The 12,942-nt window shown below is 38.6% G+C and overlaps 1 protein-coding gene across 1 annotated transcript in view; it reads left to right on the top strand.

Moving 5' to 3' along the window:
* celsr1a (cadherin EGF LAG seven-pass G-type receptor 1a) overlaps positions 1 to 12,942 on the top strand; it is a 95,872-nt gene that overhangs the window by 36,007 nt on the left and 46,923 nt on the right. The window contains exons 2-5 of the mRNA XM_016457419.1: positions 2,852 to 3,508; positions 4,207 to 4,441; positions 5,270 to 5,385; positions 7,837 to 7,925. Coding sequence (XP_016312905.1) covers positions 2,852 to 3,508; positions 4,207 to 4,441; positions 5,270 to 5,385; positions 7,837 to 7,925 — 1,097 coding nt within the window. The remainder of the gene's footprint in view (positions 1 to 2,851; positions 3,509 to 4,206; positions 4,442 to 5,269; positions 5,386 to 7,836; positions 7,926 to 12,942) is intronic.

The following is a 12,942-nucleotide window of genomic DNA, read 5'->3' as shown; positions in this document are numbered from 1 at the left end:
CTGACAGTCACATTGGCACAGAAACTGATTTTCATTGGCTCCTGAAGATGTGTACCTCACCTACAACAGCTAAAGCTACACTCATTTAATGACTTGTTTTTAACATTGCCCGGGGCAGCATCTTGTAATGAAAGACCGTGTTTGTTTACTTGTATGCCTAATTTAAGATGGGAACATCTATAGAAATATCCCTGATTTTGAACTGTTTTAACCACAAATCAAGCAAAGCTTTTTAGGATGAGCAATGAGGGTTTTCTTATCTTGCATACCAGTTGTTTAGTCATCCTTTGCCAAAAGAGGAAAACTCATTTCATGCCAGCCTACCCCTGACACACTCTGAAACACACTGCACTGTCCCTCTGTCCTGTTTGTGTCAGATCACTGCTCTTTGACCGGTGTGGATAATGACAGGGAATGCTAATGGCAGAGTTTGTTATCCCATGTTCTTCGTGTAATTACATTAGTCAGCTTGAGTTACACAAGACACCGGTCCAAGAGGAAGAAACCATTATCAATCATTTTGACAACAGCAGGCATGCTGGGATATTCATGGCTTTTTTCCAATACCTGTGATAAGATGAAGTGTGAGGCATATCGCGCACTTAACAACTTCAAGTTAAACATCAACATACACCACACTAACACTATTAAATTAAATGTATTTTGTTTATCTGAATGTTTGTGAATACAGTATGTGTGTATAATAATAAAGGTTATCATACTGAGACAGTTTGTTGCAGGCTCATAAAGTTTATACTGTTAGTTCATAAACTAATATGCTTATTTTTGATTTGTGCTATCATGATTAATGATATATTGTACTTTCATAGACTGTGATTTAATTCTTGTGTAGAAATTATGATACCAGTTTACAAACTTGAATAATCAATGAAGAAATTTACATTGTCATGCTGTAAAGAAGTACACTTATTTTTATTTATTTACTAACATACACATGTATAGTTTATCTAGTGTGTTATTCAATATCACATTTAAAGTCAACCAGACCTTTGCCTGGTTATTGACAGCAACATAACTTTACATTGATACTAAGTGAACAGCTGACAGACTAAATATATGCTGGTCTGCAATGTCAGGTGGAAAAAAATCAGGAAAACACATTCCTTTTTTGTACTTTTGTACAAAACTTGTGAATACTGACAGGATATTTTAATGTAGCGAGTGGGTTAAACTAAGTAAGAAGACAAACACTCTTTAGAAGAAATCTAGTGAAAATTTCTGATGACTTTTAATTATTTTTGTGTAGTTTGGAATCAGAGCAAGAGCTCCCGGTGATGTCGATGATAATACAGTGTTTAAAAACACATTTCCCCACCCTGAGAGAAAAGACCTATTTGTTATATCCATATTTAATCTCAGAACAGCACAAAAACTATAAATATGAAATTACTGTTTTGTTAGGCTGGGTGCCAGCAGACGCTTTCATTAGCATCTTGATGCTCAGATGTCACAACCAAGCTCTTGAATTTGTTGCTCATTTGAAACACAAAAGCCGAAAGAGAACAACCATAAATCTGATTGAATTAGAAATGGCATGTAATCAATGAACAAACTGTATCAGGTTCAGCCTACAACTTATAGTCAGTGCAGTGTGCTTATGTCATCCTGCACAACTTTAGTAGACCAAAAACAGTGCACTACATACCAGAAAGAGTTGTGAATGTGACCCATTTACTGGGAATGGTGACTGTCCCACACCCCCTTCTCTTGTGATTTATGGCGGTGATATAATTTAGAGGCACATAACTCAGCCCAAAGACACATGACACCTCCATATTTGAAAGGTCTTAGCCACATTGTTTTGCCGGGGGTATTAATTGGATATACCACCTGTTATGCAGTTGTTCCCTTGGCAAAACAGAACAGCCAGTGTGGTACTTGTGGGAGCTTCCTGTCAAATCCATCCTCTTCACGTGAAAATTGTGAGATTCAGATCAGATGTATGGCTATGCAACTTAAGACTGCTTTAATCGGACCTTGACTATATTATCACAGACAGTACTCCAGGCAACTTTGTAATGTAGTGCAATGTTATTACTTTAATATTCTGTGTGTTATATTTCTACACTTTGTGAAGAAAAAAAAACTGTTTTACAGATGTTTTACAGAAGAAAGTAATTTAGGTTTGAAACTACATGAGGTTGAATACTATCACTTTAACTTTGATTTGGAAATGAGTGAGTTTTACAGTGTAATGTTACAAGCAAAATAAGAAAATACATCATTTTTTGTGCACTTGTGCTGAAAGTGTAGCAAAAGTATGGCCAGTGTTGCATAAAGGATTGTTGTCTGTTGCTAAGCAATTCAGCTGCCCATTGACCTCAGTGATATATGCTTTAAATCAACAATGTGGAAGCAACTGTCCTAGCCTGAAAGCGTATACTTGCTAAACATTGTCATTGAGTGTGAAACTCAGTAGTTAAAGTCATGTACAATCCCATAATAAGTATTACAAACATTTTTGTACTTTTGAGGAAGAAAGCATTTACAGTGTTTTACGGTTGTCAAGTTTCCATCATTTCTGAGGTTTTTATAGCATTAGTTCCAACAGAGCAGATGAGTTTGTGTCCTGAAGCAAGATACCAAGATGATCTGTCTAATTGTGGTGCAACTTTGTAGTAATCCTGTCTGTTAACATGCTTTCTTCTCCAACCCAAAACAGTATTTACACTTTCTTAGTGTGAAAAGAGAATACTGTTATCTTCCGGAAGTAGCTGACTTACACCTGAAGCATTTCAAAATTCCAGCATTCTAAGACTAGAGGCAGGTTGTGTTTTCATGGAATGTGAAACTGATTTATTAAGAGGTGGTTGTTTTTTGTCATTTTTAGATGGTATCCACCAAGTGACGGCCTTCTGTACTCTCCGTGTGACCATCATCACTGATGAGATGCTAACGAACAGCATCACTGTCCGTCTGGAGAACATGTCCCAGGAACGCTTCCTATCACCGCTACTCTCTCTGTTTGCTGAAGGTGTGGCTGCGGTCCTCTCAACTAGTCGAGAAGGAGTTTTCATCTTCAACGTCCAGAATGACACAGATGTCAGTGGCAACATCCTCAATGTCACCCTCTCAGCCTCGCTTCCTGGAGGAGCTCCTGATCGCTACTTCCCTTCGGAAGAACTTCAGGAGCAAATCTACCTGAACCGAACTCTGTTGCAGAAAATCTCCAGCCAAAGTGTCCTTCCATTTGATGACAACATCTGCTTGCGGGAACCTTGCGAGAACTACATGAAATGCGTCTCTGTATTAAAGTTTGATAGCTCTCCACCTTTCATAGCCTCTGATACTGTTCTCTTCAGACCAATCCATCCAATTAACGGCCTGCGCTGTCGTTGTCCGGCCGGCTTTACCGGCGACTACTGTGAGACTGAAATTGACCTGTGCTACTCAGGTCCATGCCGCAACAACGGCCGCTGCCGCAGTCGAGAAGGAGGGCTTTCGCACCGGAGGAACTTTTTCATAGTTCCTAGAACTATTGGCAAAAGTATCCGCTTTTTGGCATGTTCACACCGCAGGAACTAGGAACGGTTTTAGTTCTAGGAACTCAGTTTGAGGGAACTAAATGAGTTCCTACTTCAGAGTAGAGTCTAAAACAGTACTATGGGAACTACCAGTGACGTAAGTGTATGCTGATTGGCCAAACGCATACAAAACATCGGCTACACCTGGCATTTTTAAAAAGTCATGTAAACATATTTACTCCACGAACATGGAAAACAGCTATCTGTTGTCTGCAGCTTTGTGTTCTTTTCTCAGTGATAAGTTACACTGCAAGTTGTCATAGGAAATTTTGTCAGATTTTTGTGGGCTTTCAATCACGTAAATTCTGCATTTACATTCCATCTCCGTTATCACAAATCCCATGACACATAACAAAAACAGCTCCGATCATGGCATCCTCTACTCAACTGGCTGTTGACGATGTAAATAAATGCCATGCATAAACATGTCACTATCGGCTGCTTCAGAGTTCCTGCTGCCGGTGCGAATGCAAGCAGGAAAATGGCCCAAGGGGGGAATTGGTTCTCTATGAACTACCCTGCTGGCTAGTTCCTATAACTGAATTCCTAGAACTACGTGATGCAAAAGCCCCTTATGTAACCCACCTGTCTGTAATTTGCAAGTAATTCTGTACACCTTGATTATTTCACTTTCTGTTCACAAGTTTACTTTACTTCCGATAATCCTGTGCAGGTGAGAACTGTGAAATAGATGCCCACTCTGGTCGCTGTGTCCCCGGGGTATGTAAAAATGGAGGTGAGTGTGTCAACCTGCTAGTGGGCGGCTTTACATGCAACTGCCCCTCTGGAGAGTATGAGAAGCCTTTCTGTGAGATGACGACACGCAGCTTTCCCGGACAGTCCTTCATTACCTTCCGAGGCCTGAGACAGAGATTCCACTTCACTGTCTCCTTCATGTAAGTGATGGGCTGTAATTGACAAGAAAATTGTTTATGACCTCTGTGTCATGCCCCTGTTTACCTTTTTGTTACACTGACACGTCTGCCAGAAGCTTTGCATGCTGTAAAGTGTAATTTGTTGAAGAGGTTGCATAAGGAGCCCTTGAGCTCTGTCTGGCTGTGCGGCATGCCTGGACTTATCTTCTACACATTCTGGGTCATACATGGATAATCCTGATGTCAAGCTCAAATCAGTTTTGCCCTTTCTTTAGAATATATTTTTAGCCTATTAGCTGTTGGATTTATAAAGCTAGAAAGACATATGGATAATTTGTTTAAAACCGTTGTATAGTTGAAAATTAAGGTTCTGATTTATTAAGTAACAAATATTGAGACAGGGTCACTAGAGAAATATTTGGGCTCCCGTGCTGAGTAAAAACAGGAAGGGCTACGTGTTGAGAGAGCGCTATCTGTGTTTTTCTTTATTTGCATCATCTTCCTGGAGAGCAGCTGGTCTCTGACTCCTCTGCCCTCTGTGCCACGGCCCAGGCATGATAGAGGTGGGATGTGCCGCCCAGGGCAGAGGAACCACTTCCTGTTTCTGGACCACTGGCCTTACGTTCACTTCCTCTCAGATTTTTTTCCCCTTTCCTCTCTTGATTAATAGATGTTATTTCTTCTGTCTGGCTTGGAGGTTTCTTGTAGCTCTCTTGATTTAGGTCTTGAATTCTAACAAATGAAAAGTGCACTCAACCTTAATAGATGTAAAGATTTATGAGGGGTAGTGTAAACATTCAATAAAACCTGTAGTTCTGGTTGTTCTGATCAATGTTTTTTTCTGTCCAGGTTTGCCACAAGAGAGAGAAACGCCCTTCTTCTCTACAACGGTCGTTTTAACGAGAAACACGACTTCATAGCTGTGGAGATCATTGAGGAACAGATTCAACTCACCTTCTCAGCAGGTATGACAGTCCTACCACTGTTACGATTGAGAAGCCGGTAACACTTTAGTATAGGGAGCAATTCTCACTATTAACTAGTTGCTAATTAGCATGCATATTACTAGCATGTTGGCTATTTATTAGTACTTATAAAGCACATATTCTGCATGACCATATTCTTTATTCCTAATCCTATCCAATACCTAAACTTAACAATAGGGCTGCACGATTAATCGCATGCGATATTTAACGCGCATCTTGTCAGTAAAGACGGTTAAATATCGCAGGCGATTAATCGTGCAGCCCTACTTAACAACTACCTTTCAAAGCAGTGAGTATAAGTTTATTGAGGAAAAAGTCATAGTTAATAGTTAATTCATAGTTCAGTTCAACTGTTGTTATGGCAGAGCAACAATTTAAGGAGGGTTTTACAGAGCATGTTAGATAAAGTTAGCTAAATTGTCAACATGTTTACAGCTAGCTACATGAATAAAAACCATCATTTTAATGGCACAGACATATGAAGGTAACTTTATCGTCCCCTTGAGTACTGAAGTTTGTTACAACAATAGTAACACACATTAAGCATGTACAAAAGGATCATGCGCTTCCAATATGTTAGCCAAGCAGTCACATATGCTTTTGTGTATTCATATAGAGTTTGTTGCTGTCTGTATGTCATATTCACTCCTGGGACAGCAGACAGTAGCGTTGACAATATACGGTAACATGAGGTGACATCATGCTGCGTTAAACAGCTTGTTTTTGTAGCCATGTGTTACTTACTGTAGAGAGAGAATTGCTTTAGGTGAATGTGTTTACGACAAAAGATTTATAAGTTGTAAAGTGTCTGAACGTTAATGAGGCTATGCAGTGACCCCGATGGTCTTTCCAAATGTGTCCATGCATGTGTAGAGGAAGACACACTAACACACACACACACACACACATACTTTCGCTCACAGGTGGTTATAAATAACACAAGATGAGCACATCCCTATAATGGGACTGTTGATCTTATAGCACACATAAATCTTTCCCAGACAAAGAGAACAATGCTGTGTCATGCTGTGGAGCCTGTTTTACATGCTGTAACCCATGACATTTGTTCTTTTGACCATTTCAGTAGTCCGGCCCACCATTCTTAGTTTTTCAGTGATTAAAGGGTGCAAGGGTAATAAACAAAGACATTAAATTAATATATAGCTTAGACGATGTTGCAGTTGTTTACCAATGAGGCTACAATGATTGGTTGTTCTTTACTGATTCTTTATGAATACCAGTATGGCTCCTGCCTTGGGTAAATATTCCTCTAAACCCAATGTACATTTTTGCTCCCCTGCCCTTTAAATGAACTCCATTGATGAGAGAGAATATCTAAACATGATTAATAGTTGTTATGTTAGCAGCTTTGTGCTGTAGCCACTAAGTGATTTTATATTGGAGCAGAGGTGACAAAGCCATAAATTATACAAGAAACACCTTTACCGCATACCAAAACACACTCTTGGATATCTGTTTTTATTTTATACTCATAATTGTAACATGTACATTTGTAACATTTGAAGTAAAGTCTTTACCAACTTTTCCAACTTGCACATAATTAAGATGCACTGTTAGAAACTAACTAAATGTATTTTCCTAAATTTGTTCAGACAGCAAATTTGAAAAAGATTCACAGATTAATTTGAGCCCCTAATTTTTTGCTAAATATTTAATAGTTTTCAACATAACTAAAGTTGTTATATATTTATATTACCACTTTTATTAGTCGTATTTAGTGTAACTTTATTTCAATCATGACAACTCTCTGAACATTTTAGCATGGTGATGGATAAGACAGTGGGAATGTATTTGGTCTTGGTGGAACAGATCTGCTACGCTGCTGCTGAATTGCTGCTGCTGTTGGTTATTGCTGTAGTTGTAGATTATTGATGCTGCTGCAAGCAAGTACAGTGCATATGGCGATACGGTACTGTGAGTATTTAAGACATACTGCTGCTGCACAAATAGCATATAAAATAACCCCATAGCAGATCTATACAGGTGGAGCTGGGGAAGGTGGAGGGTTTCAGAGAACTCTGAAAGCGTGCTGCAGGAATCTCAAGTGAATGCTAGCCAGCCATATAAATGCAAGGCAGTAAGCTCATTGGCTGCATATGCAGCATGAACCAATCAGCTTGTGCCAAGTCGTTTAACTCTCTGAATATCATCAGTTACGTTAACACCCAGTCAGAATGCGTCATCTAGAGTTTCATGACTGAACTATATATTTGTTCAAGTTTCCTATATAAATAGCTTAAGTGTAGTTTGCTGCAAGCTAACTAATTTTTTTAAAAGCCTTGAATATGTTACGCAACTTTAAAACTGTATTTTGCCTACTCATAATTTAAAGTAGCTTACATATACAATGCATATGCCTTACTCTTATCATTCAAATTAATATTTTTGTTTCTTGTCTTTCTCTCCTAGGTGAGGCTAAAACAACTGTCGCACCTTTTGTACCAGGTGGAGTTAGCGATGGCCAGTGGCATTCGGTTCAACTTCACTACTACAACAAGGTAAGCCTTTTAAATGTTGGAACTGAGTTGTTACTGAAGATACTCGCTTATCCTGGAAAAAACAGGACAAGTTATAGTTGTTGTTTATTCCCACGATGGTTTTCTTACTTTCCACTTGCATCTGACCTGAGGAAGACAGGAGATTATTTAATAGCAGTTATCGGATTCTCCATGTTTGACTTGCATTGCATTTCACTCAACTGGAGATTGTTTTCAAATGCTTCCACACCCAAAGGCAATAGCATGTTAGCACGACATTGCATAATTAAGTCTAAATGCACTTGCTAGCATGTTTTTGCATGCGTTGCTTACTCTTGCGCAAAGAGATTATGACTAGAGTTTATCTAGTGTTGCCCTCTCCATGTGACAGTGTCAAAAAGACAATCTGCTAACTGGAGGCCACAAGATTTGTGTAAAGCTTCAAAAAAACTAATGCACATGGGTAACAAAAGACACAGTCGTCTTTATTTCTGTCCTGTGATTCTCGACTCTTCCAAGCCCAGAACATCCGAAACTGAATATGCCATTGTGATGTGCCAGATGTCTTCCTGCTTGTAAGAGACTCCAACTTGAGTTTCATAATCCTGCTTTAAAGATTGTTTTCCACATATTCTTCAAGCATATCCTTGTACTCGTATCGTATAAAGTGAGCAGTAATTGGGGATGAAAACAATGATGAGGTCTTGGATTTCAAGGGAGATGTTTTAATAGAGGCTAATGCAGTTTTCTGTAATGGCATTAGTTGATGAAGATATTACAGACTAGTGTATTGTTGGATCTTTCTAAAGATACAACAACAGAAGAATTTAAGTTCTTTATAACCCTGTTGAATAAAAAAACGGCATATGCTGGTTAGGTATGTTTTGAAGCATGGAAGCTGGTTTAAGCTGGTCCTTAGCTGGTCATGAGCTGGTTTAAGCTGGTCCTGAACTGGTTGTAAGTTGGTTGTGAGCTGGTCCTGAGCAGGAACTAATTGCTTAGGACCAGCACAGGACCAGCTTAAACCAAGCTTACAACCAGCTCAGGACCAGCTTAACCCAGCTCAAAGCAGCTGCCATGCTTCAAAACATACCTAACCAGCATATGCTGTGTTTTTTTTTTTTTTCAACAGGGAAAGCAATTTAACATTTTAAAATTCAATTATTATTGTTTTTTGGAACATGCATTTGAGCAAACTGCATATTAAATTACGAGTGTTTGTAGTACAAAAATTAATGGTACATTGATTTTCAAAGCATCTGGACTTGGCAACCACACAATGCACCACAACATAATGTGAGAGAGTTTTGGACCCGTTTAAGCACCAAAAAAATCTAGTTTAGTATGCAGTGTAAATTGTTCACTACGCAGTATACTATTTGTTATGCAGTATTTGTTTTTTTGTTGTGATTGAGCACATGCTAGTTTGAAGAACTCTTATGCCCTGCCTGAGTTGCTATTGGTGGAACACACACACACGTTTACAAGGCGCACTAAATAAACACAACTCATAGTGGGTGCCGAGAAGGTGTTAGACCACCAGCCAAGGGGGAGTCCTCACACATCGCTATGTCAAAAATACTCCACCTGCTTCCAACACACACAGTAAAAAGTCACAGGGAGGCCAGAGACGCAGCAAGTGTGTGACAGCCTGCAGCTGTTGTCGAGTGTGCGCAGTGATTTACCATAGTGAATTGTTTAAACACACACACATTGGCACAGGAGAGCCAGTCTCTGTGAGAATAGCCAACAGTATGGTCACGTTTGGAGTTGGAGGTGAAACTGTCCCGAGCCATGTCTCGTGGAGTGTGAGAACTGTCAGGATTGGGTATACTGTCCAGATCTAAAGACATTCCTCCACAATCAGTTAATGCTTTCCCTGATTATCACTTCCACACAGCACCAGAGAGAGGTCTGTTGGGATTTCAGAGGATTTCAGATGGAATCTGCTCATACTTTCACAACCTTTTAAGGTACCGCTGCATTTAAGGGAACTTATAGAAAGACAAAGTGTCTTACTCATACCTAATGTCCAGTGCTTAATTTATGGGGTCAGAGGGTGAATATATAAAAGCCTGTGGGCGGCTACATAGTAGAGTTTATGCTGTGTCAAAAACCACTGCAAATACATTCATTTCAAAACGGATGGTGTGTCAGAAGAAAAATGTGTTTGTGAAGGTGACGCTATGTAATGTGACCAAAATGTTAACTTTTAATTCACAAACACACGTTTGCCCAATAAGAATTTAAGAGAAATGTTGACTAACTTTAACCCATTTGCTGGACAAACTTTTTACAAACTGTTGCACCGCCATGCCAGACTTGAAAGACAAAACTGACCACAGAAAAAGACAGTCTATATTAATTCTGGCTATAGCAGCCCTTGTGGCAATATTGAGAATTGCGATCTGACACCTTTGGGAGGAATATGGCTTCATTGTGTTTCTGTTTTTAGACATTTCAGAGTTTTGCTAAAGAGGTGGGGTGGGTTCTGTTATCAATATGACAGCAATCTATCTGTCTGATGGTGTGCGAATAGATGCTTCACTGATGATGTCACAATAAAGAAGGTAGAAAAAAAAAAACATTTTGAAAATTAAAAAGTTCTATTTTACTTAAGGGGTTGAAGAGTGAGGTATGTTTTTATTTACAAATTTGCATTGCATTTAAACAGTGTAAAACCAACATTTGACCATTAAACATGGTAATTTTTAGGCAAGATAAAATATTTTTATGATACCTACGATTAAGGCAGTCCTGGAATGCATTGTGATGAGACCAAGATGGTGTAACAGTCACGTGAAATGTTGTTTATAAACATTAGCCGCTTTTCCACTATCGGGCCGAACGGTTCTAAGAACTGTCAGGTAACGGCACGATTACAAACCGTTCTCGGTCCGGTATTCTCGGCACGGTTAGACAACCGTGCTGAGCCGTGCTGGTAGAGTGCGTGTGCGTGACGTCGCCACTCAGGATCTGTCACTTGTCTGTTGCCTGGCTGCTAGTTTCTCCGTAGCTTGCTAAGCACGCTATTTTGAGCAATGTAAACACAAATTAGTAATAAAATCTAAAGAAATTTCTGATCATCCTCCATAACGCGGTGGTTATTTACATTTCATATCATATGTAAACACTTGTGTTACCACGGCAACGACTGACGCATTTGAATTGCATTCCAGAGAGATCCATTATCAGCCCTGCAGTGGAAAACGAAACCATAACTGTACCGGCCGGCTCGGATCGGCGCGGAATGGAACGGTTATCCAAAGAGAACCGTTCAGCGCAACGGCTATTCTTTATTTCATTAAGTTATCCTATTAGCCTATTTCATTAAATTAGCCAAATAAGCCTATTAGAATGATTTCTGAAGGATCGGGAATAAATTAAACTTTTAAACATATTAAAATAGAAGTTGGTTGTTTTTACATTATAATAATATTTAACAATATTGCTATTTTTACTGTATGTTTGATCAAATATATGCAGTCTTGGTTGAGCATAATTAAAAAATCATCCCAAAAGGTAGTGTACTGTACATTTTATGATTATTAGAGTGTGCAAGTGTAACGACATCAGACTATTGGAATCCATGTTCAAATCATTGCGTGCTTCTGTATTTACAGTGACTGCACTGTAGTTCTCACAGTTAATTTCAGACCTTTCAATTTTCCTGTAGCTTAGAACTGGATTCCAGCTTAGTGCTCATTACATGCTGGATATATATCACAGACACTAATCTAAATTCCCAGACATCCCAATATAACTCTAACTATTATTCACTTATGAGTTTCAGCTGTTAAGACAATGCAGGATATTTTTGTATGTAGAGAATATTTTATGATGATTAATTTTAATACTCAAATAAATGTAGTTTGGCCTTGTGGCATTGCTATTTTGTAAAAATAATAAACATCATGTGTGCATCATGTACTAAATAAAAACATAAAACCTGATTCAGAAAACCTGAATTCAGTTCAACTTGGCTTAATTTCTGAATCTCTTTTAAGAATGAGATCAAAGCACAGTGGTTCACAAAGCAGCTTAACAGGGTGGCAGTACTTAGGCCCACAGTGAGTAAATAAAATAAAAAAATATGGTAAAGTATAAACCATCCTCTGTTTTAACATGCTAAATAACTTGCCCTAAACAGTCTAGTTTGCCTAATAAAGACAATTGCACTGTATTGGAAGTAAAGTGAGAGGATTTAGGGTTTAAAGGAAAGCAAGCTGCATGCAGGTCAAAGTAAAGGGAGCCAGCTCACATTTAATTTAGCCTACGGATGGGTGTAACGGAAGCGGGCAGGTTTACTGGGAGGTCATGAACTATAGATGCTGGAAAAGGTTCATTTTGTGGTATTTACCATTCCTTTTATATACTTTTTCCATATACACGCATAATATAATTAGTTATTTGAGTCATAAATTCAAGTGTAGTCAATCAGATGCACCGTGAACACATAAAAAAAAATAAATAAGAGCGTTTACTTAACAAGAGCATGTTATACCACAGTGAGAGATGACAGGTGTCAAACATCTATGAAAGAGCAAACTGGTTACCCTTTTTTGGGAATTATTTTGTATTATTCAATTTATCCATGTCACTCAAAAGGCAAACTGCTTGATTTTGGATGCATTGATGCTAAACCTTTCCTAGAAGAACAAGATTATTTCACACCAAGTTTCTTTGCTTGGGGTGAAAGCACCTGGATATCCTCAAAAAAGTAGATTTATCGTAGTGCGTAATTGGTATAAAACCAATACGTCTAAATGTTATCGATAACATAATTAGCATCTGTAGCATAGCTGCCACTAGAACTTGTTCAAACATAAGTGGCATTTCTGCCTTGGTGACACAACTAAAAAAGTATTTTTTAGCAATTATGTAGCAAATTCTGGCCAGTTCAATATTGACCTCTACTTACCTGTTTGTAAATTAAAATGCACACCTTCGTAAGACTTACAGTGGGTACGGAAAGTATTCAGACCCCCTTAAATTTTTCACTCTTTGTTATATTGCAGCCATTTGCTAAAATCATTTA

Source organism: Sinocyclocheilus anshuiensis, unplaced genomic scaffold (genome assembly GCF_001515605.1).
Source record: "Sinocyclocheilus anshuiensis isolate Anshui unplaced genomic scaffold, SAMN03320099.WGS_v1.1 scaffold1016, whole genome shotgun sequence".
NCBI classification, from domain to species: domain Eukaryota; kingdom Metazoa; phylum Chordata; class Actinopteri; order Cypriniformes; family Cyprinidae; genus Sinocyclocheilus; species Sinocyclocheilus anshuiensis.
This window is presented reverse-complemented; position numbering and strand designations above follow the sequence as displayed.